The 27,169-nt window shown below is 33.7% G+C and overlaps 1 protein-coding gene across 1 annotated transcript in view; it reads right to left on the reverse strand.

The window, feature by feature from the left end:
• Nucleotides 1-4,374: 4,374 nt before the first annotated feature.
• Nucleotides 4,375-27,169, reverse strand: part of grik2 (glutamate receptor, ionotropic, kainate 2) — a 272,439-nt gene continuing 249,644 nt past the window's right edge. The window contains exons 15-17 of the mRNA XM_088906563.1: nucleotides 24,711-24,936; nucleotides 12,861-13,111; nucleotides 4,375-6,130 (exon numbers count right to left, since the gene is read on the reverse strand). Of these exons, the coding sequence (XP_088762689.1) occupies nucleotides 5,966-6,130; nucleotides 12,861-13,111; nucleotides 24,711-24,936 (642 nt within the window). The 3' untranslated portion in view covers nucleotides 4,375-5,965. The remainder of the gene's footprint in view (nucleotides 6,131-12,860; nucleotides 13,112-24,710; nucleotides 24,937-27,169) is intronic.

A 27,169-nucleotide genomic window follows, 5' to 3' on the forward strand; every position in this document is an offset into this window, starting at 1 on the left:
TATATAAAAACAGAAATTGTCTGGTCTCAAGCACTCAGGTTTATGGTAACACATTATACTGTACATACAGTAGAACAAAGAAAATCTGTGACAGTGTTAGTGAAAGAATTGTTGCTGTTGATCAGTTTGGGAAGGGTGACTGTATTTTTTCAGACCAACTAAGAAGGATTTGATTGATAAGGAGAATACAAGTTTTATATTTGAGATTAACATTTGATTAAGGGGCAAGGTTAATGGAATGGTAGTCTGAGATATTGGATTTCATATTTCCCTTAGACATTATGACATTATTTGGCAAAATTTGACATTAAACATTATGAAAAAAACATATACAACAAAAGCGGTAACTTATAATGTGCGTGATAAAGTTGGCATGTTGAAACAACTAGCTAGCTGTGACTGACATTGCTCAAGAGGTGGTACTGAGTGCTGCCATGCATACGGTTAGTCAGAGCTCCCAGACACTTGCAAGTATGTGATGTCTCTCTTCCAGTTTGTGTGGTACCTCAGATAAAGCGTTATACTATCTGTGAATTGTTCAACAAAGGGTAGCACAAAGGTAGGTAAGTTGGAGCAGTCTGTTTATACTTCCTCATTTTCTCCTGTGGATTTTGTAATACAAGGATGTGGAAAAAGCACAACTGGGTATTCCAGATAAAGTAGGGGAAACAACAATATATACCAATATATATAATCATGACACATTATGTACTTGATTATGATTGGTCAAGTTTTGACTGGGCTTCCATTACGATCGTCCACAGCAGCAACGGAAGGAGCCCCTAGAAGACATTTTTGACTCAATGCACGGCCCAGTAAAAACACTGCACTAGTCAGAAGGAATCTCAGCCTTATGCATAAAGTTTGAGTTTCTTTTAATGTTGAGCTAAGAAAAGCAGCATTAACAATGAATGTGATTGCAAAATATACCCTGTCTGCTGAAATGGTATCTTTCAAATAAAAATTATCAAGGAACCAAAAGGGTGATCTGTAAACTTTCAATCTCTCCTCAAAGCTCTAATATAAACTGGATCTATGAGGAAAAGTGTTTGTACTGTAGTTTTTTTTGCAGGGAAAACTGATTGGTCTGTGAGTTGAGCTCTTTATCACAAAGTCAGATTCATTTTGACTTTACCTGCCCCAGAGCTGGATAAGAGGATAAATATATATATATATTATAATTACTTAACTGGATACAATTCATTCCTGCTTTGTGAAACTGAAAATCCAGCCTTTTTTCAACTTTTGTTTACAAAAATCCGGTTAAAGGAATAATCTGTCTTTGTGCAACAGCCCCCATCGGTGTCCTTTCTGGTATTTGGTCAATCTTGTCATAGTAGTGTCTTAGTTGGTGAGAGAAATTGGTAACTTAGCACAGGTTTATCTCCATGATTTTGTGCTAATCTAGGCTATTTTTTTTAGTTATAAATGACCATATTATTAGTTGTGAATGTAAGTGAAGTAGTTTATTACATTATTACATATTTAGTAAACGACTCTCCACTTTGCCTGAGATTAAAATATAAATGCACTTCTTGTGATTTATAGAACATTTTCTATAAAACTTTCCCATACTGTATGTACAGCCGCACTGATCTCACCTCCTTTGTTATTGAGTGTACTTGGTTTTTTTTTATTTCGGCATAGTCACTGTATTTCCACAATTTCTTTCTATAAAAGTGCTGTAATTTGTAAGTTATGATTTGTTATAAGTTTGAAGTGACAGGGATCACGTTGATCGGCATTTTGTAGTTATTAATGTTCCTATTTCTTTCAATGTTAAAATGTTATTATTGTAAAATCTTTTATTCTTTTTCTTATTAGTAAATTATTTATTATGTGTTTGCCAAATATGGTTAATAAATATTTTCTAGTTATATAATTCATTTATTTAATTGTTTCAAATTGTAAAATAAAGTTGGGGTTAGAGCTAATGATAGAAGTGTATGCGTAAAGATAGGGCTAGACGTGGTCTAGAACACATTATTTTTGATGTTTCAAAGTAATTGAAACCTAAATCATATATTGATTCTCTCTCATGCTGTAAACAGTGATATCTATTTTTCTTATATTTGGACCAAAAGGGCGAAACTTTAACTGATAATGTGACAAAGAAAGAAAAAAATGTATTTTCAGTAAATGTGGAAAGTATTGATTACAAAAATGTTCTAACATTTTTGTTAGTCTTTAAAATAACAATCATCAGAACAGTATGAAGGAAGACTTTGTCAAGAACAACAGTTTTGTTGCTGAAGATCAAAAACAGCTCTTAAAATACAGTACATATTAGTAATGAATTTCCTGTTTAAAGGACCTTGTCCCATGAAAAAACATAACTAAACATAAATATGCATTGTTTAATGTTTTGAGCAAAGTAAACTTATCCAAAACTGTTGTTCAAACAGCTTAGCAGAAATTGTTTTGATCAGGGAAGCCTAACTCTCTGACTAGACAAATGTTCATCAGTTCATCAGATTGTTTTGTGTTTCTTGAAAGAATTAAGAAAGTAAATTAAGATTTATTTTTGGTTGAACTTTTCTCTTGAAGTCTTAAACTGTTGGTGATTAAGTTAACTAAAGAATCTTCAAGGACAGTTGACTACTTCAGACATGAAAGGATACTGTTGGTCTAGAAAATTAACATTAAATAAAGTGGTCCAGTCACCAAACAAAAATCAAAACATCTAGTAAATGTGCTTCTTTCCCTTACAATGGTCTAATGATTCTGTTATGGAGGAGCACTGTCAGTAAATGCCAGTAAATCTTTCTTGAGACAGAGGTAAAACCCACCAACTGGAAAATTGATAACAGAGCTCATCCATAAAAAGGACAAAACTGAACAAAGTAATTAGACCAATAAATCTTACTATAATTACAAGCAAGAATATGGTACTAAACTATAAAATCATCTGTATTGCATTAATAATCTTAAAAATAGTCAACACTGACTTAGAAAAGCTAAGTATCAATAAAACAACTTGTGATCTTAGTAAACAACAAGAGTAATTCATACAGAAAATTTGATATATTAGAATTTTTTGAAGGTCTGTGATTTTCCTGATTAAAAATTAATCTCAAATTGTTCTTTTGTTAATTGATTGAAGTGGTTAATGGGCAGGAAACAGAATTTACAGAAAAGAGGTACTGAATGCTCACATTGTGAATAATGTAATTAGTGTAGTACCTCAGGATCCTGTATTTGGACCACTGCTCTGCTTATTTAATATACATTTACAGTCGATAGATTTAGTATATTGACTTAGAATCTGGTATGGTTAGCAAACTAGTCAAATTCACAAATGATAAGCAGCTAGGTGGACTAGAAAGCAATATACAAGCTGCAGAAGAAATGCAAAAAGATTTAGTTTCTATTCAAAATTGGGCTAACACCTAATAGATGACATTTAATGGAGACATTACAAACAGGTAGAAAAAAGATCAACTACAAATATAAAATTTGAAATGACAGTCTGAAGAGTCTACTAATGAGAAGTAATATGGGGTCTATGAACACACATGGAGCCGTGGTAGCTCAGACGGCAATGGTGTCTAGCTCCTGACTGGAAGGTCCTGCGTTCAATGCCAGGTAGGGGCAAGTGATGTAATTGCTCTAATTTCTTCCAGACTGTTCCCAGGTCCACTCAGCCTGCTTTCCAAATGAGTACCGGGGCTTAAGCCTTCGGGGGTAATAGGTCAGCCGGAGCGTGATGCTGACCACATCACCTCCACCTCCAGTGCCTTTATGGCCTAAAAAGGGACCTACCTACAGTACAATAAGAAAACACAGTGTTGAGATATATAGTTAAAAGCATTGAATTCAATAAGCATAGAATTGAAATGAAAATATTATTATATATGTATATAATGCGTTATTGAAGTAGAACTTTGTGTGTCTTTTCATTATGAATTAGTATTATTAAAATAGTCACAGCTAATTGAGATAGTGTATTGCTAAAAAGTAGACTCAATGAAAAAAGTTTTCCTGCCTTATTTGGCATGTTTTGAAGATAATGATTTTGAAAATTGCAAAGAAAGGTCTTGAATTCCCAAGGGATAAGGAAGTAAAAGTATCCAAATACAACTAATGTAACTTATGTAATGAGAAGTACAACCTCATTCATTTCTAGAAATAATAGTAATAATTAATAATAATTAATTGTTGTTGTGTACAAATAAATATCTCAGGAAATGAGCATAGTTAAATTAGCTTTTAAAGAATATGGATCTTAGTGTTTGTATAAAATACAGATAATTCATACTGCCTGCATCTTAGTATCCATGTGATCAGAAAATTAGTGGAAGAAAAGGCACCCATAATGTACATGTCAACTCTTCAACAGAATCAAAAATTTTCAACAGAGAAAAAATTGTGTAGAATTTTTTAATGTTTTTTTAAAACTTGTGCATCAATTTCAAACAGTAAACTGTGTGCACTCCATTTTGTTTTCACGACGTGGTCAAAATTAGCTTTTATATTTTTTAGTTTTTTTTTTCCATTTTAAACCATTTACACACATTTGTTCAGCACTGTATACTATCAGCCTATTGGAAATCAGGGGTGTAGAATGATAAGCAATATTGGTAGTGCACCAGGGCCTTTTTACCTGAAGTAAAAATATTTTCTTTAAATAGGATTCCTTTACACAATAAAAATAAGTTTCATTGAAAACTGGTGGTGCATATGTACTACCAGGCATGCTTGACACCACACCCCACAAGGACACCCACAGACAAGTAGAGCCCATGTTCAGTTTTGTTGATAAAAATTATTACAAAATTGTTCTTCATACAAAAACTATTTTCATAGAAATCTTGCATTTCCACAAATAAATGTGAATATTTTTTTTCAAAATAAATAAAAACAACTAACAAAAAACTTGTGAGGATTTAGATGTAGTAGGAGTTTACAGAAGTAATGTAGTCAATAAAAATAAATAAACCAATAAATAATGAATAAATAATTAAATAAATAATAGTCCCATGTTTACATTAATTCTGAGATGTTTTAGATAAGCAAGCTCCAAGCCAAAATTTGGGGAAAATTATAAAGGGTTTCAAAAGCTCAGAGACTCAAATTATTTAAATTTGATGTCTGAAATTGGGCCACAAGTTCTTTGGGTCTAACTCAGCATCTTCCTGTGGGCAGCAAAACAGCCTGTCTACCTTTCCTTAATGGAGGATTACCAGCTAAGCAACACAAAAATGGCAAATCACATTGTTTTTATGCAGTATATTTCAAATTAATGATAATGTAACCAACACAACAAATGGAAACAAAGTATTGCCAAAAGTAAAAATAAATTTACACTTAGTAGGGGGAAAAGTAGCATGAGGTAAAACATTGGCGCAGTAATAATGTCTTTCTTCTTAACAAGGTCCAAATTTTTGAATAATTTGGACTGGCTGTTTTGTGATATCAAGGTAAAGATCTATTACCAACTTTATATGTGATTTCAGACTATAGAAAATATATTTCAACATATTAAGTTATTTTTAAAAATGTTCATTCCCTTTCACAGTCTTTCCACTAGTTTCTTTCTGTTTTTTTGTGTGTATAATGCATATTCTGTTGGTTTACTCAACAGTACTTGATGAAAGCTGATTGTTGAAAGATCACTGAACTTGCCCATGAGACCATCAGTCACCAATTCACATTGAAACATTCAAGAGAAGAAAAGTTAAACCCAAACTACACCTGGCATTACTCATGTTCCGATGTTCATCTCAAATGTTTTTCTGTATTTTTCTTTCCTTTTCCATTCTGAATTGGAGTCCTTTTTGATAAGTTCCAACTCTTGTAACACAGTCATCTTCTACTTATCAGATGCATGAGGTAACTCACTTGATTTTGCTCAGGTTGCATATTTCCACAGGAAACATTTTCTGGCAAATTGTTTTGAACAACGATGACAGTTTGTGCTCAGGGCATCTTTCTCCTCCCATTCCCAACCCCACCCCCAAAACAGTTATGCCATGGTCTCCTTGCCTGGCAGTCTTCTGTCATTAAATGTGTGCATGTTGATAACTTCTTCTGTTTTTACCACGACAGGGGCCTGGGGCTTGTGTTTGAGACGACGCTGACACTTCAGAGACACTCTTAGCTCATCCACCATGGCACTACAGAAGGACCTCTGTGGAAGAAAAGAAAGGTTTGAAAACAAATCCCTGCAAACAAAGTAGTGCCTCTCTGCCAGCAAATGCAACATCCCACTGGAACTGGTTCATTGCCTATGAGCAAACAGGAATTTGGCAAGATAGGGTTCCCAGACTCACACTGAGCCACTGCCTTCTGAATACTGTATGTGCAGCATAATAGCTAAAGTGATTTTTCCACGGCAGATTTCACTTTGTCACTGAAAAGTCAAATCTGCCACGCAGCATGACTTGTTTATTGATGCATATTACATTTTCACAGACTGAAATCCCATGTATCTGCATGCCCAATTAAGCTGCTTCTTCGTTTTTATAAAAGCTAAAGTGGCATTTGCAAATCCTGCATAAGATAATGTCCTGCCTGGATTTAGGTTGCTATTCTGGGAATCAAGCTTTGCAAAGTTAAAAAGAAGACATCTCTACCCCCCAGTATATATTTCTTAGAACATTAAAACAATCAATAATCATTTTTTTTACTTTAGTTTGCATCTGCAAGTGTTTATTTGGGGTTTATTATTTCTTATTTATTATTACTAAATTTTAAAAATGTAAGCTTTCTGATATAATGTATGAATAAAAGGATATAATCTATAAACAAAGCATATCTCCCTGTTGCAAGCTGTGGTACCACACACTTTGCATTTGTGAAGAAGCTTCCATGGAGGCAATATTCAATGAACTACAACATTTTCACTGAATAAAAAACTTCAGTTTTCCATATTGTTGTTATTTTAAACCAAATTTATACATTATAATATCTATTTATATTTCCAAATCGCAGATACTGTTTTATTTTGTGAAATATCACCCTTTATTTCCACCAATAGAAATAGTTTATCAGCAGACACATAGTTCCTTTGCTATAAATAACACTGGGCATCCTTGCCAACTTTCATTACCTGCTTCCTTGTTTGGTAAGCATTACTCGAGGTCTTGTTAAAAACTGCTTAAACCCATAATGGCAGTAATCCTGTATCTTATAGTAGATGTCATGGGTCAATTTCCTGCCATCTAGTATGACAAATCAATCAAACCTCTTTATATCTTTTTGAAGTTCAGTCAAAGTGGTTGAAAGGCCCAGCCCTGAGCTTCCTTTCTAATCAGTTTTTGACTCCTTATGCCACTTCCCTGGGGTGCTTGATTGATGTAAAGCTAAAACCTGTCAATCCAACAGTTTAGACCCAGAGGCAAAGAACTCACATTCTATGAAGACGTCAACCAGGGAAAGATGCAATCTCAGATGCAGAGAATTTTAAAAAATGAATAAAATATCACTGAAAAAAGAAGGTCTTTATACTATTTATTTTAGAGTAATGGTGGAAAACTTAGTGATCTAAACACACGTACACATAGTTTTATAAATTATTCATGCTTATTCATCTTCAGCATTAGAATTGAATTGATAATATTTGTAATTAAGTGAAATTATGATAAACACTATGCTACGGAATTACTGCAAAGCTGATTATGAATGAATAATCCATGCGGCTTTCATTTTTAACAGGGGCCAGTTCATTTTCAGAAAACTTCTTTAGTTACCATCCTAAACAACATGGCCAGATGCTTGATGTTCTAGTATAGGGAAACAAATAAAATGAAGGGTTGTGAACCTCTAATGAAAATGAGATAGTTCTGCCTACTGACATTTTATGCTAGGATAATCAAGAAGGTACTCTAGGAGTCAGAAAAAAACAGAATATTTAAATTGTCCTATTTCAGTTAATGTCCAGTATTAAACAAACATGTCATCATAAATTCAAATACAGAGAATCCTTTTGTTTTCTTTGTTATAAATGGAAGGATTAACTTTGATTTTGTTTTTGGTGATGGACAGTGCATTTATGAATACAAATAATTGTGATTTTCGAGCCTTTCTACAGCTAATCAAAGCTCGGGGATGGTAACTACACACAGCTTTACCACCTCCCCAATTTTTATTTTGCTTAATTTCTGACGACTAGTTGAAATACATTTTTAGTTTTTGTCTGCAATATCCAGCATATTGCACTTTGCACTTGAAATTGTGATCCATCTTGAAGATGAACCACTGAGGCAAAAACTAACAGTGATAGCTGGTAAAATATGACATGAATAATTACAGATGGTCTAACCTGCTAGCATTCTACAGTAATGAAGATGTCAATTTTTTTTTCTTTGACAAAGTGCACATTCACAAATAAATTCATGATAGACAACTGTTTATTAGAATGCTCTCATTAATATAAAAGGAGAGTAGACCTTTTTCCATGGCTTGCTCCCGTGAAGCACTTTCTGCTGTCTCTTCAAGCTTGATGACAAAAATAGATGAAAAAGGTAATGTGAACAAGAAATGAATAAATGGCAGTAAGGAGGATAGGTGTTGCTCAAGGCCACCCTCCACTGAGATGAAGGCCAGCTGCTTATGTGAAAGCAATGAAAGTCAAAGCTATTTTGAAGCAATGAAGGAGGACCATGGCATTAACTTTTGTAGTGCATGTTGTAAATGCATTTAATTAAAGCAGACCATCAAAGTTAAAAAATATTTATAGATGGTTAATCAAAAACATATCTTCTATACTTCATGTTTATATGAGAAAAAGTGACTCTAAACAGTGGTTCTTAAGACACATTTTGACCAAATGGATGTCTTCTCAGATTATTCAAAATCTCAAAAAGCATATCTTTAGTAATTTAAAGTTAGGTTTCCCACTTTTTTATATTTTAACAATAGTTTTATTCACATTACATTTTATTTACCATACGACTAAAGGATATAAAGATCTATTTGTCAACAGTACTTCCTATTTAATATTAGTCTGTACTCCTGTATTGTTGTCTTATCTGTAACTTCCAAAATACCATGCCTGACATTCCAAAAGCCATATGCAGATTGGAGTTTTGTTTTTTAATCTAGAACACAGAGGCATTATAATACAATTAGAATTTCATACAAATTAAATAGCATTGTATTGTAATGTGAAACAGCATAGATCTAATACAAGTTGTATGCTTAAAGTATCTGATGGTGAAATTCTTATATTCATTGTTAAAGAATGCAAAACAATTCCTATGTATGAATGCAACTAATATAGTTTCACACCTTAAAATTCTTAGTAAAATAGTTATGTTATGTGTAATAGAAGAAAACTAATTTAATATGGTTTTCTATCCTTTCAGGAAAGCATTTGCGATTTGGCATCTCAATATGGAATGAATAAATCTCCATCAAAAGTAGATTTATAATTAAATAAAATGTTATGAAAATGTTAAATTATTTGGATCAGCTTATATTTGTTCATAAAGTATTTAATTATAATATATTAAAGAAAAAAATAATATACAGTTGAATGTTTTCCTTTTTGTGTTGGATAACTGTAGTCATTTTCACTATGAGTCTTATCTTTGCAATATGGAAAAAGATAAGATAAATTCAATGAAGACCTTTGAAGAAGCAAGGAATTTTTGTCTGTAGGGGCTGTGGGGCATGTGAGGGGTATTCAGGCTGGTATTATATGGAATGGCTTTTTGACTTAAATGTATTCAACCAAAATAGATGGGGATACATTGTCCTCTGAAATGTAACTAAACCACAGCTTCAGAGGTGAGTGAACACCACATATATGTGTCTGTAATACAGGATTTGTCAACCTCTTCTCGCAGGGGCAACCCCTTTTTAAGAAATCACCCCAAATTAAAACATAAACATAAAACATAATTGAAATATCTTATTTTTAATAAATAATAATACTATTCATTTGAAATATTAAAAGGCAAAGCACAGCCAAAAGATTCACCTCACCTTTTGTCAGAACATATGCACTATGTGAAAGTGTTGATTTTACACTTTGCTAAAACTAGAGGTGACCCTCCTTGAAAGCTGCACAGAACCTCAAGGGAGTCTCAACATGGGTTTACTGATTGGAAATACAATAAAATGCCCTGTCTCTGCATGGTTATGTTACTTGCATTTGATTACATTTTGCTCAGTGCCGAATTTTTTTTTCTTGTAAAGTTCTGTTCAGTTAGATGTTTTATCTGTTGGCCTGGTATGGGCCTTATAATGTGAATGGGTTTTAACCCTTCGCAGCTTATTGAATTTCTTAGTAATTTAGGGTAGTACTTACAGTACACCTTAAGTTTTATATCTGATATTGACATATCGATGAATCGTTTTCTGGATATGCCACCATATAGCATGTCATCAGGATTTGTGAATGAAAGCCAAGCATGTGCCCATGAAATGTGTGAAAATGTCAGAAAACCTTAAGGATTCTACAGTATTTCTACCAGCACGACAGATACTAAATGATACAACACTTCTAGGATCAAATGCATTGAAGTTTTCTTTATCTTTTATTAAAAGTTTTAACAAGCCATTTGACTTTGCAGTCAAATGAAGATTACTTGCATTACAAAATGAGCAAAAATGAAGACTACAGTAAATACAGTTTTCCATCATAAAACAAGTCCTTTTGAATTAGTAAATAAACATTGCTTGCATTTTGAGGTTTATTGCTCATCACATTATATAAGAAAGTGTCTTTTAAAATAAACACAAAATAAAAGTCATTATAAAATGCAAATTGCAGGGTATTTACTACTAAGCATGACAAAGACAACAAAGGACTGCTTAATACCACAGTAACTCTCAAGTTGGTACTTTGACCAACACAGTGTGAAAATAGCCTCTTTTCTTTTAGGGCCTTTCTGGAAAATTAAAAAGATACACAAGCATACTTTTACAACACTTGTAAGTGTATGATGTATAACGTACTTTATAGAGAAATTTCCGCCAGCCATTTAGTGCAGAAAAGGAACATGATCTCTTACCATTAAATGCTGTTCAGAAAGTGTTTTATAAAGTGTGATTTTAAAATGTTTACTTAAAACAGAAAATTCTTCTTTTCAGTAATATTTTTTTCACTTTCATATATTCTGCACATTGTTTATGCTTGAGATCCAGTTATCATTAGAATCAACCTCAATATTCAAGTCAATGTATGTTTCATTGAAACCAATAACAGGGACTTTCCTTGGAACACTACTTCACAAGAAATATATGTGATGCATCAATAATGGCCTATTGTACAACCTCCTTTATTGAATTTAAAGTCAATAATGGTAGTGGAAAATGTCTTTTTAAACCAGACACCCTTAGAGGAAAAAGAATAACTCACAGGTTCTACAGTATATGATCTCTGATACTGTCCATGCATCAGGTATAAACGTAAAATATGAAAAACACATGTTGACAAAAGCTTACAATATTTTTATAATGTCAGATATGAGGAATGAATTTCTAAAAGAAATTTAAAGTAATTAAAATTGAAAAATAAAAGCTAAGGTGCCTTAATTGCAGGAGGAAAATAAAGCATTTCCTTGAGTTGGGTTTAACATTCATAGCTGTTTGCAGTGATTTTCCAAGCAATTGCTTAAAGGTTACTGTTCAACTTTGATATCTTACAAAACTATTTTCATTGCTGTAGTTAATTATTGCCAACCTATAATTTACACCAAAATAGTATTGTCAGGAAATGGTGGTTAAGATCTGCATAGCCTTTTACTTTATATGAAACAACATTGATTGAAATGTATTGAAAAAACTGACAACTGCTAAAACGATGCCTCTGGTAATCATGTCCATTTTCAGGGTTTGTGACAAGCCAACATAAACATAAAGGTGCTAATTAATAGGCACTGTGACTAAATTTAAAATGAACAGGGCTCAGCTTAAATGACAACCTCAGCCTACCCATCAATAACAAATTCCAAATGTGTCATTTGATGACAAGTTTCCATTCTGCTGAAACTCTTAGTATTTACTAAAGGGATAGTTTGGGAATTTGTGATTAATGAGTGAGTTGTGTTCTGTGCAATGTTGATTTACATATAATTATGAAGAACTATTGCTAGGTTACACTACTATGTTTATGAAAAATGAAATAAGGTTTAAAAAGTAAAACTGACTGGCCCTGCCTTAAAACACTGAAATTGTAGCAGGCGTCATGATTAATCACCCTCTTCACAAAAAGGTTTGTGTTGCAAAGTTGTGATGCTGACTTTTTTAGGAAAAATGTTTACAGTGTGTCTCTAGAATTTACATGCAAAGGTTAACTAGGTTTATCTATATATATATAATATAGTGAATACTGTTTTCAGAATAATAAAATGCTGTGTTAAATTTCTTCTTTTTTCACCAAAGAATAAAAAATAGAATATTGTATCATCTTTAGGATCTAATTATCCAAGACAAACTTAGCACAGCACTCAATTTAAGCAGCCTTAAGTGTATTTTTTGTCATGATAATACACAAATTACAAAGACAATGACAGATTACCACTTCACCATATAACATAAAGCATAAATTCTAACTATATTTCATCAAATAGGCTATAAGCATTTTTTTTGTCTTGTTTCTTGCTCAATCCATGAGGAGTATGCTAAGCAAAAATGAAAAGCTACTAATTGGTAATATAGCAAAATTCTCATATTAGAATTTTAAACTGAAAATTCAACACATTTTAAGGCATTTGGCACAATGTTTCCTATCTGAGGGGCACATATTTTGCACAAATTAAAGAAATTGGAATGTTTTGAATGTGATAGCTTTAGCTTTGTGCTTTTTTAATCGACTATTTGCGCCACCCATTACTTATAAAACGCATGTGCACATAAACGATGGGTCTCCTACTTTAATGCAGTCCAGAAATTAAAAAATGTTGTTTTACCTTTTCAAGTTGTGCATTTTGTTTGGATTTATACAAGAATTCTCCCACTGCCACAAACACTGAGAGAACGAGGCCTGCAGCAAGCACGATAAAGATCCCTCCAATGTTTTGCACTCCCAGAGCACTGGCTTCCTTACTCTCTTCTTCTGGACAGCCATTTCCTCTCCACCACTTCTCCTTCATCATGTGCAGCTTCCCTTCCTCCTGCAACTGCAGAATTGCAATGGTGATCTTATCCCGGTAAGGAGAACCTGTAGCAAGTGAAAAGAAAATGTTTTTAATATGATAAACCACTATAAACCACCATAACTCACAGCAGCACTCCCTCTAGTAGTTTCAGCACTGGATACCATTAAACTGATTTCATTATTTGCCTCACCAGTGTCTGAAATGATGAAAATACAACTATATAAGACTGAATTTGTTTTTTCTTAAGTGTAACGGAACACATAGAACACATATAAATTAATTAAATGATGAAAAGCAAAGAAAATAAAGCAAAAACACAATGTTTTGGCTGTAGACGCATCTGAAGAAGGAGCTTTTTTTCTTCCATTTTATTTTTCACTGGAATTACCCTCTACGCAGTTTTCACACTGGTGTAGCTCCTTCCCCACTCTAAACTCTTTTGACTATGCATATTGCAATAACACTACTATTTTGTTGTTTTTGTAATGGCAGATTGTACTGAAAATTCTTTGGTAGGATACAAGTTTAGGATACTATAATTTTTGTTGTTTTCTATTTGGCTTAAATAAGGCACCTCTTAATATACAGTATGGTACTTCACAAGTTTATATTGTCAGCATTCTGAAGCCTTTTTCAATGTCATGTGAATGTAACATTTTTATTTTCGACCCACTGAGATTAAAAAAATACAGCAGGATTGATCCTACAAAACAAAAAGCTTTTACCTCAGGTACTATAGCTCTTTTATAACAAACTGGTGTCATCTTAACCATAAATGTACTTTGCTATACTGTACACAACAATAAATGAAGAAGCCAGCATGGAGAAAAATATAAGTCTTGGTTAGAAAAGGCCCATAGGGCACAATTTGATGAAAGCTGAGAAAGATAATGTTCTATCATCCTGCAAATAGCACACGGCAGACGTCATTAACCTTTGATATTATCTTAGTCCTTTGCTTGAGATTACCACTTCAATGGCAGTGCTTCAGTTTTCACAAGCACATGATAAAATATGTGAGAGTATATTAGTGAGAAAAGTTAACAGTTGTGTTCCTTTTGTTAAATAGATTTATTTAACTATAGTCTTAACATTCAGTTTTTTCCTAATTATTGGAATTATACCTAACACTTTTAAGACAACTTCTCATTCTATTTTTAGAAGAAAGAGTGATACAGTGTTATGTACAATATATTATAATTTTCTTAGTCAAAATCCAAATCTAAACATCTCATTCAAAAGATCAACCATATTAAACATGTTTAAAAGGAGGGATATTTGTAAAGCTCTTTAAACTAGCATTAGTTTACAAGAGAACAAGTAATAGGTTTATTCCATGCTGAAAAAAAGAAGAAAGAGAACACAACGTTTCGGCCGTGGAGCCTTCTTCAGGTGTGAGAGAGACAGGGCAGTAGGCAAAGGTAAAGTAGCGGGAGAGCAAAGGTTGGGAGGGAGGAGGAGTGAGAGGCGGGAGCAGGGGACAGAAAGAGAGGTCAATCAAGAGGTGTGAAGTCAGAATGGGTGCAGAGAGGTGTGAAATGAAACTTCCAATGAATGGAGAAAATTTAAAAGAACAGTAGTCTGTTGTTAAGAGAAGGGAGAATGTGTGATCCTAGCTGCAGAATAATTTTGGTTTCGGTGGTCTTTCTGATGTATGAGTTCGGAAAGCCGTCTTTGAGAACACAGATGGAGAGATTAGAGTGGTTGTGGCCGTCAGAGGTGAAATGAGAAACAATGGGCTTGGAGAGATCTTTAATCTTCACAGCCCTGAAGTGTTCTCTGAAGCGGTCACCGAGTCTCCTTCCTGTTTCTCCAATGTAGATGGCTGGGCATTTACTGCAAGAGATACAGTAAATAAGGTTGCTGGAGGTACAAGATGCTGTCTGGATGATCTGGAATTGTCCTGAGGGGCCTTGAATGAGTGTGGTGGTGGATGTGTACTCCCTTGACCGCCCTCAACAACCATCCACACCAGGCACTTTCCCTTGCAACAGAGCTCGCTGTATCACCTGCAAGTACACAACCTTTGTTCTCCCGCTACTTTACCTTTGCCTACTGCCCTGTCTCTCTCACACCTGAAGAAGGCTCCAAGGCTAAAACGTTGTGTTCTCTTTCTTCTTTTTTTCAGCATGGAATAAACCTATTACTTGTTCCTTTGCAGCCTACGCATGCTGACGCAGCTACCCACCTGAACTACTTAGTTTACAAGAGTATACATTCATTTCTTTTTTAGTCTCAAAACTCTTACAAATATAGATAGTATTTTAACTAGACCTCAGATATTGATTATGTTATAAATATATTACATTTCATTAAATGTGCATTTTTATATATACTTGTTATGATGAAGTGAGGCATCTCTAACCAATTGCATTTTCAGATTAATTGCTTCATTTTAATTTAAATTATGTGTACTGCATGCGTAAATTGAAAAGGAAGGACTGGCAATATCTTTGCATTGTACTCATTTTAAGCAGGCTTTCCCTTGGATATTACTATTCAATTCAAAGAGATAACTCAAAGAAGATGAAATGTGTTTGCACTTTTATATGTATTTGTTAATACAGTACATTTAAATTTAGGAATCCAGCTGTCAGTTGCTGCTCACTACACACAACATAAGTGCCAATCACTAATGCATTCAATCTTTAAATTAAGAACAGTGTGAAATAAGTGGCAGGGTACAACAGATTTAAAATAAGAAACATGGCTGTAATCACAAAGATCAAAGGGACGTAATAGTAATCAAATCCCTAATGCAATGTCACTTCACAACAGCATCAAAATACAAATGAGATACCATTTTACAACTGAAGACACATTTGTTTTAGCATATTAAAAGAGATTTTCCATTCAAATTCAAATTTGCAGAGACTCTCTTATGTTACTATTTTATTTTTAATACCTTAAATGCTACTTTGTATTTTGACATGGACATAGTGATTTGAATGTTAAACACTAAATGGAGCAATGTACCAACAAAATTAGATGGACCTATGACTCAAAAGATCACATTCTCTTTAAAAGAAAAATAAATGAAATTGATATATTTTTTACTTATGTAAATTAGATGACAATTAAGTCAAAATAATATGTCATCAATTATTGGTTTAGTGGCACATAATTCATATTTAAGTTACGTAGAATTCCATTCTTTCTATAAATTCCAGACGGAAGATGAAAGGCACCATCTTGGCTCAAACCAGACCCAATGGCCAGGATGACTGCTGAAAGTAAATGAAAACAAATGGTATAGTAAACACACCTGGGTTTTAGGTGTAAGGCAATTTGATATTTGAATGGAATTCCACAGGAAAGGAACTGCTGGGATAGGCCTGTGTGGAATCAGTCATGCTCCTGAGTAATTAACAGCCTTATGTCCTTGTGCAGGTGTATTTAAATATAATTGCTTGAAACAACTTAAACTTTAACGAAAATACAGTAGCATAATCAACAACAGAACTGTGCTAATCACAACAAAACTTTTGAGGTTGTGATTCAGGATCACCCACAGGAAAACCTTTTTTATAATAAATTTCTTTCCAGGTTTCCTGGGGTAATATGTAATTAACATACTACTTTAAATTTTGTTTTCTTCAAGGGATTTTCATTCCTTGACCAAAAATGATGTCTGGTGTTTCAACACAATATACTTCCTCTCTCAAAGACTTTGCACAAGAAAATCTGTAAATTATGACATCACAACTTCTTCCCAGGCTATGCTAAAGAAAAAAAACTCCAAATAAATTAGACATACAAGCCATTCTTGTCCAAAGGAACAAAGGATATAACTGCAGAAAAATAATGTCTTTTCAACTGCCATTACACTGTTTAAACTATTCCCAATAAGAACCTGTGCATGAAAAATAAAGCAAATCATTTAACACATTACCCAGTTTATTTTTGTGATGCCTACATGACACATAACAACATGACAGAAAGTTACACATCATAAACTGCATGTGCAAATTGCACACCCAATGTATTTATTGGAACAAGTAGAGTTATTGTGCTTTACAAGAAACACAGATGAAAGTGTACCCCATACACATTCAATGATGAGTGGAATCAAGAATTGGCTATGCATCAAGCTGGAATGTCCTGGAAAGCTGTTGCAAGCATTTTCAGATGTCACTGGAACACCATTAGTATACTTCTGAGACATTACAATGCCAATCATGAAGTCAGTGATAGAGCATGTTCAGGATATTCAAGTGTAATGACGCAAGCACAACACATAAATCAGGGAGAGCAGATGCAACATTGAAAATGCACCAATGTGATAGCCTCTATGAGGAGCAGAATACTTATATAGTTATCAATGCAAATGTCACCAATACTGATACTGACTTTGTGACTTGTATTTACACCCACCATTAGACGGTTATGGAGACCAAGATGTACCAACAACAAATGGCAGATATGTTTGCACTGTCTGAGGAATGCTTCCTCCATCATAGAATTATATTTTTGTAATTCATCAGGGTTTTTTTTTTTTTTCAGCAGTTAAGAAAATGAAATAAAATACACAGTATAATGACTACAGTGGTATTTGCAATTTATGACAAATTAGATTAAACATTACATTGAATTAGATCTTTTTCAGCTGAATCAAATAATAATTAATTGCAAGTAATTTTTCTGTTGTAGAAAAAGCTAAATGCAGTTTGAGAGTTTGTTAAGTTGTAAATAGAAGTTTGAGAATATATTTTATTCCATTTTGCTTGCTTGGTTATTGGTAACATAATGGTCTGACAATCTCACTCTGCCATTTCTTGAATGGTTCCAAGAAATCAGCTTCAACGGCAGAGCTGGATGGTTTGTTTCAGAACCAAAACTCTGTGAAAAGAACTTAATCCTATTTTCAATCTAAAATGTCCTGTATTTCCTCTTCATTAGCACTGGCATCCCTGACTCTTCTCAGGATTTTAAAGATTAGTATAAATGACCCATGCTATTTTCTCATGAGAAAGGAAAAAACATCCATTTCCTTCTTTTTGTCATTCCATACTAACTGTTTGTTCAAATCCCTGCTGCAGACACTACTGCTGTTGTATGATTGAACGAGGTAATTTACCCCACTTGCTCCAGTCCATCCAACTCCATACTGTAAGTGTGGAAAAGTATTGGGTAATCCCCCAAGCAGACTGGCCTTCTATTGATGGATGGGTTTCCCATCTGCTAAATGCTGCAGAAACCCAGATGAGCTCTGGCCCAGTGAGCTGGTGTGGATCTGGTACAGACCTTCCTTTTTTTACAACATGTACAGTATATAGAACTGCTGTACAGTTGTCTGCATTCAACTTAATTTGACAGGTGTCTGAACACTCCTAAATGTTGAATGAAAGACACTTTTCAGATTTATGTATTGGACATTCTTATTTTCAAATCAATATATGATCTCATATCAACTTTAGCACATTTAGGAAGTCAAAGTCAAGATGAGTGTTATGAATATGAAGGAAACCAGTCCAGATCCCTGTGGGACCCTTCTAAACAGTATCAGATTCTTTTCCCTTAACATCTTTTTTCATTTCTCTACACATTAGTTGAGTCTTCATTCTGGATTTTAACATATTTCTGTTCTGCAAAACCTCAAAACAAGTCCTTTTAGCTAATTCCTATGTGATACTAACATTTAAATACAATACCACAGTACATGTATTACACTATGCAAGTCCTGTGTCCTGCAACAATGCATAGATCTGTCATTAAAGTTTTGCTCTGAATCTAAGGTTCAACGGTATTTTCTTGGGGTGTACACATGTAGTGTTAGTGTGACTATCTTCAGTAGAAGGTCTAATTAAATAACTTAAGTTTATTAAGAGAGAAATATTTTTGCCTAAAGCAGAGTTTATACAATTTTCTTCAGCAACTATATACTGTAATCACTCGTGTTTTCTGCACTAATGCAGAAAAAGTAGCAGATTAAACATGAGAGGTAATGATTTGTTTTTCAGAAATGTGACAAAGTAGCAAAATGTTATACTTCGGCCAAACCCCCTACATAAATGTACAGTAGATTAATGTTATTTGTAAAGCAATTTATGACTGATGGAACATTTTCTAAATATTTGTGACTAAGACAATTTGCTTAATCAAGATCAATTATTTTTTAAAGATAACTTAAAAAATACTGACACAAGTATGTGTTTAATCTAGAATTAGCCCTAGGTCACCATAGGCACATCTCACACAATTGTTATGACTGTTAGATTCATATTCTGGTTATTATTATGTATGTACTATATATACAGTACAGGTACAGTTGCAAGAAAAAGTTTGTGAACCCTTTGGAATTACCTGGATTTCTGCATTAATTACTGATGAAAATGTGGTGTGATCTTCAAATAAGTCATGATAATAGACAAACACAATCTGCTTAAAATAATAACACACAAACATTTGTACTTCTTCTTGTCAGTACAGAACACATCGTTTAAACATTCACAGTCTAGGTTGGAAAATGTAAGTGAACCTGTCACGCTCTCACATAATCATGTCACATAATTCTGATAAAGCCCAGCGCTTTCCCACGACCTCAGTCAATCAAACACCAGCCCAATCCAATTCCCGAAAATGACAGCACACAATCTCATCATTCTATCACGTCTCTCACTTCTCACCACACCTTCTGTTTAAACTTCCTCAACCCTCACTTCACCACTTGGAATTAAACAGTCTACTGTTTTCCTGAGCTCTTCACCTGCAAAACCTTTTTTGTGAACCTTCTCTTCAGCCTCCTGGATTTCGACACTGCCTGCCTACCGGACTCCGACTTCGTCTTGCCCTATTGGATTTGTTCGCTACCTGACCTGCATAGGGTTCTTCATACCATTCGTGACAGAACTTCTAGGCTAATGACTTCTCCAAAAGCTAATTGGAGTCAGGTGTTTCAAACAATGAGATGAGATTGGAGGTGTGGGTTGGAGGTGCCCTGCCCTATAAGAAAGGCACACAAAGGTTGGTTACTGACAGATTCTGCTCTTCTCAAGAAAGAGTTGTTCATGTGAACCATGCCCTGATCAAAAGAAATATCAGAGGACTTTAGAAGAAGAACTGTAGAGATTCATAAAACTGGAAAAGGCTACAAAAGTATTTCTAAAGGCCTGGGTGTTCATCAATTAACAGTAAGACAAATTGTCTACAAATGGAGGAAATTCAGTACTGTTGCTACTCTCCCTAGGAGTGGGCGTCCTGCAAAGATCACAGCAAGAGCGCAGCATGCAATGCTGAAGGAGGTGAAAAAGAACCTAAGGGAAAAAGCAAAGGACCTGCAGAAATCTCTTGTCTACTGTAAGAAAAACACTGAACAAGAATGGTGTTAATGGAAGGACACCACGGAGGAAACAACTGCTCTAAAAAAAAACATTGCTGCATATCTCAAGTTTGCAAAAGACCGTCTGGATGTTCCACAAAGCTTCTGGAAAAATGTTCTGTGGACTGATGAGACAAAAGTTAAACTCTCTGGCAGAAACGTGTAATGCTATGTTTGGAGGAAAAAAAGCACTGCACACCAACACCAAAACCTCATCCCAACCGTGAAGCATGGTGGAGGGAGCATCATGGTTTGGGGCTGCTTTGCTGCCTCGGGGCCTGGACAGCTTGCTATCCTAGAGGGAACAATGAATTCAAAATTGTATCAATACATTTTACAGGAGAATGTCAGGGTAGCGGTCCATCACCTGAAGCTTAATAGAAGTTGGGTGATGCAACAAGACAATGACCCAAAACACAGGAGTAAATCAACAACAGAATGGCTTAAACTGAAGAAAATTTCAAGTCAGAGTCCAGACCTCAACCCAATTGAGATCCTGTGGCACGACCTGAAGAGAGCTGTTCACGTAAGGAATATCAATATCAGAAATATCAATGTATTGAAACGGTTTTGTAAGGAGAAATGGTCTAAAATTCCTCCTAACTGTTGTGCAAGTCTCATCAGCTGCTAAAGGTTATTTAGGAGGTTATTGCTGCTAAAGGAGGTTCTACCAGTGACTAAATACAAGGGTTCACATACTTTTTGCAGCCTGGACTGTGAATGTTTAAACGCTGTGTTCAATATTGACAAGAAGTACAATTGTTTGTGTGTTATTAGTTTACGCAGCTTGTGTTTGTCTTATATCTAATACTGTGACTTAGATGAAGATCAGACCACATTTTTATGAGTGCAGAAATCCAGGTAATTACAAAGGGTTCACAAACTTTTTCCTGCAACTGTATATACAAGGTAACAGAAAACAATGCCCCGTAAAAATAAACTCCCTTTGCAGGCATAGTATTTTCAATGTGGTTCCTTCAATCACCTGAAAAACTCTTAATAGGTGCATAGTTCAATGCAGTACCTATTTCATAGCTCTACTTGGGCTCACTAAGTTTCTCCAACAGTCTACTATGAAATGTTAAGACACGCAGAGCAATAATCTGAATTTCTGGATGACTGTGTTAGCTGCAAATTTAACAACTAAACCTTTGCAACAGTAAAGGCATATACATTTTTAATATGAATTATCTTTTGTGTTTCTTAAGCTGAAATTTAATTATTTTGTGCAATGCACAGGTGTAAGCACATTATTGTGGTAAGCAACTTTTCGGTTAAAAGTTACAAGCTACAAACTTGTCAGTGTTTGACAGGTATTTTCTCCTTCAGCGTATAAAACTCCTGGATAACAATAAGGCAGGGGAACACAGCATACATATGGTAACTGGTAATAAAAGGTTAGAATTTGCAATTTTAATGCCCTTTTCTTGGCTGCAAGCAAATTCCTCACAGGGGAATAATGATGCTAACATGATTCTTTTTACAACAGGCTTCCAGCTATATACAATGTGTGTTTGTTAATAAAAAAACATATACAGACATTAAAATTGATAGCCACAAACTAAAATGTAATTTCTGCAGGCTGTAGTTATTCTGACTCACATGACACATAGAAAACATTCATAAATTAAATGTCAATGTCATTTGAAGGATTTACATCCTCTTGAGGAAAGGTAACAAGACAAGCAGCTCATTTCTGACCACAATGAATGGTTCATTAAATCACTCCTTTGCACAACCAGTGAGGTTTATGATAATATCATGCTAATCAAATGAAAAATATCATGTTGAATTGTTCCAAGTACTGATGGTCTCTTATGTCCTATTAAGATGGTAGAGTTGTAAAAAAAGGAAAGAGCAAAATCATATCAACAAAACTTCATGAAATGAAGTAATAGTTACTTCATTTTATTGCAAAAAAACAGAAACCTCTCAGGTATTCATCTTTATATATACTGAAAGTTAAATCAAAATCCACAACAAAAGCCTTATGGTACTGCAACTACTAATTCAGTTTATAAGCAGCAAGCAACATCTGGTCATCTACAGAAAATGTTTTCAACAACTTACTGCCTTGTTCGATAACACATTTTAACATGCTGGGGATAACCCTCCCCAGTAAAGAACATGAGCACTAGGAGGAGAAAAACAGTCAACACTTGTCTGCTTTGTGGTTTGACTGTGTGGTTCAATCCATTTGCATAGGCTGTAAAGATACTTCAACATAAGAAACTGACGGTGAGTTTCCTTTGCTTAATTAGATGCAGGTGCTTGTTTAATGATCTATAATTTGTTGTGGGAGTTGTTTAATGCAAACACTTGGACTGACATATAGCATTGCTCGATTAGATGGGTTTGATTTGTTCTGTTTGGAGTAGAAAACAAGCTTTTACGGCGAAGGGAGGAGGAAATATAATCAGTGCTGTTTTGCATAACAACCCTTTGAGGGCTGTCATCTCCCTTTTCTAGTGCTGGAGTTGGGTAGTCACAGCCTACAGTCAAGATGAAGTTACCAATGTCCTGTGGTCATAATGAGTGTCAGAAAGAATTGGCTGTCTTCACCCTTTTTCATAATGTGTTTTTGTAAATAGTCAAGATAAGTTGTTTTTTTATCTGGATTCACCTTTTCCAGTTAAACTCATAGTTAGAAATTACGTAAATTGGAACAATCTATGTACCCTTGTTTTCAGTTCCAACCTATAAGATGTTAAGCATCCAACTCCAACATAACAGATCTAAAGAAAAAAATAAGTAATTCACAAAAAACAGTTCCTATGTAATTAAAGTATATTTCTCATTATAAATTATATTTCTCAGGAACAATTAAAGTCACAATACAAGGCGTGTACTTAAACAATTGAATGTGATGGGTCAACAATGACTTAAGCCACAAATCGTTAAAAACAAAAACAAATATGCCCAAAATTCAATAATTCAGTATTGACAACGACTTTTATTGGCGCTAATTATGCCCGAAGGAAAAAAAAATAAAAACCCAAACTATACATTCCTTAAAAATATAATGTATTCTTCTGCATCTGTACAGAACAGCTAATTTGGAACTGTTTTGTACTAATTAATTCAGCATATGTACAGTATACATTTTTATTATCTTGAACATTACAGCATCTTCAGATCTAGGAACTCCTTAAATTTAGCAAACCGTATCATATTATATAAAATGTTAAAAAAATGTCCATTTTAGATGGGCCAAAGCTGTCCATTACTGTTAAGTATACTGGAGATACACGACTCTAGGTTTTTTTTGTCTTTCACTTCCATCGATGCTGCTTTTCTTTAAAGCATGAGTAATGCAGAATGTGATGATGTTAAATTGTAATTTTATTTTTTTTTAGATAAATTGGATTTTTTAAGTGTTTGCTGAGCAAACATTATTTTGACCCTCATACACAAGGTTGGCCACTTGCCTTCATGAAATGTCTTTTAAAAGGTCAACAAACAAAACTCCAATTCAACTTTTTCTTTGAACAAGCATTTCCTGAAATGGATATTTGTTCTTTACTTGCCATAAGTACCAGACTCTTAAGAGTCTGAACATAGAAATGCAATCTGCTTAATATAAAAAAAATGTTCTGTTTTGTATAATCTGATTATTCAAAACATTTAGTATGAATGTTTGTAAATTTGTTAAAATGCACTTAGCATTTGAGTGCATTTTCTGTTTGGTTCTGTTTTTTCCTGTTGTCTCATTAAATCTTATAACTATAAAGAAGAAATAATATTTATCTTGCATATGCTTTGGTTCCTTTGTAAGAATAATTAAGTAATTAATAATTAATAATAATAATAATAATAGTAATAATAATAATAATAATTAATAATTAATAATTAAATAATAAGACAAATTCAGTCTGAATCAATATAACCCAAAGATTAAAACTAGACTAGTTGTGCTAAGATATCTGCAAGTAATACTTAGAATATCATTTCTGAAAGGTACCATGCTAAAAAAAACAGCATACAAATAATTTTTGTCTGCATCTGACACTGCCCGGGGCTGCTTACATAAGGCGATTAAACAATCTGTTGCAGTGAGGAATAATCAAACTAGTTTTCTCTGAAAACTATTAAAGACAAAAGATCCAATCTTTCTTTTATATTTTCTTGCCTGGAGTCCTTCCTTGGTCAAACATTTAGAAAATGAATACATAGTAGGGGTCTAGAAATTTGAGCTGTTGCATAAATTCAATTAAACCCCAGCAAGTGTGTTCTGCTAAAAAGCCTATACAAACAGCTAATGGCATTTTGTTGCCACACTGCCTCTTTTATTAGTACTAACAATGATTAATGTAGGAAGTTCAAAAGTCTGACATATGACATACCCATGGGAGTGCCAACTCCATACGCCTTGGAATCTATAAGGCCTCCAATCTGTGTCAGGTTACAGTTCCGCTGTGTAACAAACTCAATGGTCGTTGACTCCATTAAGAAGGCATAATCAGAGGTGAGCACACGCTGGATACCTTCTTCATTGTTTTTGACAAGTACAGAATGTCTTCGGCTGCTCATAAATTCCCACATCTTGTCATAAGTTGATATTTTGGTTTTCTGAAAGAAAGAAAATAATTATAATAAATCTGCGCTATAAGGATCTCATATGACAACAGGAACTGATTAATTATATCACAAAAAGGCTATAATATATGTAATCATTAGGATTATTGTAAGAAATTAAGATAATTTTCTAAATCTTTAACATTACTTATTGTTGAGAGCATTGGATGTGCAGCATAGCACATAATTTCCAACTTTTCTGTTTATGGAAAATGTGTGAAAACATCTTCAATCCAGTGCATTATTTAGCGTACAATAGAAGAAAAATTGGCAACATTGTCAATATCTAAACTAGCATTGCAAAACTACAATGCATTTCACTGCTGTCAAGATGCCAGACACTAATAATAAAAGCATGTCTAAAATCACATTAAACAAAAACTGTTTTCTTCATTTAAAATTTAAAGCATGCTTTCAGTTGCTAAATTTGAACACAACATTAATTTTCAAACACTTATTTGTTTTGTCTTTAAATGATTATTTACATTTTCCATTTAAAATTCAAGTACCAAAATGTTCTTATCTGCAGTTATCTAACCAAGAATATACTGTAATAATTATAGTGTGAGCAAAATAGGGTAAATGCTAATAAATAATATTAAGAACTTTCTACAGCTGTTTAAACTCAACACATGAGAATGGTTGTAAATGAAAGTTGGCTATTTAGTCCATCACACCCATGTAGCTGCTAATAATAACAGTTTGACCTGAGAATCTTATTCAGTCCTTTCTTGAAACAAGCTATGGGTATCAAATTTGACAATATGACTAGGAAACCTGTTACTGCCTCCCACAACCTTTTGTGTAAACTGTGCCTTTTTTTCTCAGTTTAAATGCATTTCCCCTTGCTTTCCACTTGTTTCTCTCGGGTTCAGGTTTCACTTTTGATTCTGAAGAATACTGTTGGGTTTAATTTGTAAAAGCTTTTAAGAATTTTGAATAAATGAATAATTCCCCTCTTAGTCATCTGTACTAAAACTTATAAGTACATTTGGTTCTTTCAGTATGTTGAACATGGACAATTCTTTAAACCCAGGAATGTATCTGGTCACTTACTCTGTATTCCAGAACAGCAATTACTTCTTTTCAACATGTTGATTAAAATTGTATATAATATTGTAAATGACGTTGTACTAGTTCACCATGCAATTTTAAAATGACATCACTGATTTCAAACTCTACAAATTTTAAGTTTATATATACATATCCCAAAATTCTGTTGATTTCTCTTATCGTCTTTTCCATAATAAGATCCTTTAAATTCTTTTCAGTCTTATATTTATATAATCATTTAATAATTATATAATTATAATTCTATCTGCATTTGTTCATGTTATCTGCCAGACATTGGATGAAATGTCACTAAAAAGGCAAAATCTAATGTCAACAGAATAAACAGCACAAAACACACATTCAATATTTGAATTCAAAACAAAATATTCTGTCTGTTTCTTTTATGCATTTTTTAATTCCTTATATACTGCAAGTTTTCAGAGGGCAGTACCCCCTATGACTAGTAAAGAAGGAAGCTCTAGTATACTGTATACTTATCTATACTATTGCTTTACCTTTCTTACAAAGTGAAAATACACCTGCATTTGCGAGACTCTAAAGAGAAATCAAGTGAGCCTTTTCTATTTCTTTTGAAGTACACATGATTGGCATTATCTATGTTGAACTTATTCTTCTGCAACTTTCTTCTACAATCAGTACAATATAAATCAGAAAAAGAGTCTTTGTGTGGATTGCAAGGGACCTTTAAAAGTTATTTTAAAGCCAATTATGTCATTTATGTGTCCACCTCTTATTATTTTGTGTAATGACTTTGTGGAACTGATCGATATTTTAGATCAACCAGCTAATTTGTGAATTGCCTATTGGATACCTTTCTGCTCATCCTTGACTAATCAACCTATTGAGCAAAATGGCTCCAATCTGCCAATATCAAATTATTTACTTTGAATAGATGATTAAGCTAAATGACAAACTATTCTCAAAATCAGTACACGCAATGCTAAAGACTTTAAAACTGTTAACTGTAAAGGATCAATTAATAAATATTATCATAATTTATTTCCCTACAATTTTTATAATACAAAATGAGAGTTGGTCAATAATACATTTCCACTGAACTAATCTAAGAATTTAGAATTTGCAAATATTATTAGTTATATTATGCCTCCTCAAAAATTGCCTGTGCTTTGCTGAAAGTGTACTTATATCCTTT

Source organism: Atractosteus spatula, chromosome 2, assembly GCF_055471065.1.
Source record: "Atractosteus spatula isolate fAtrSpa1 chromosome 2, fAtrSpa1.hap1, whole genome shotgun sequence".
NCBI lineage: Eukaryota > Metazoa > Chordata > Actinopteri > Semionotiformes > Lepisosteidae > Atractosteus > Atractosteus spatula.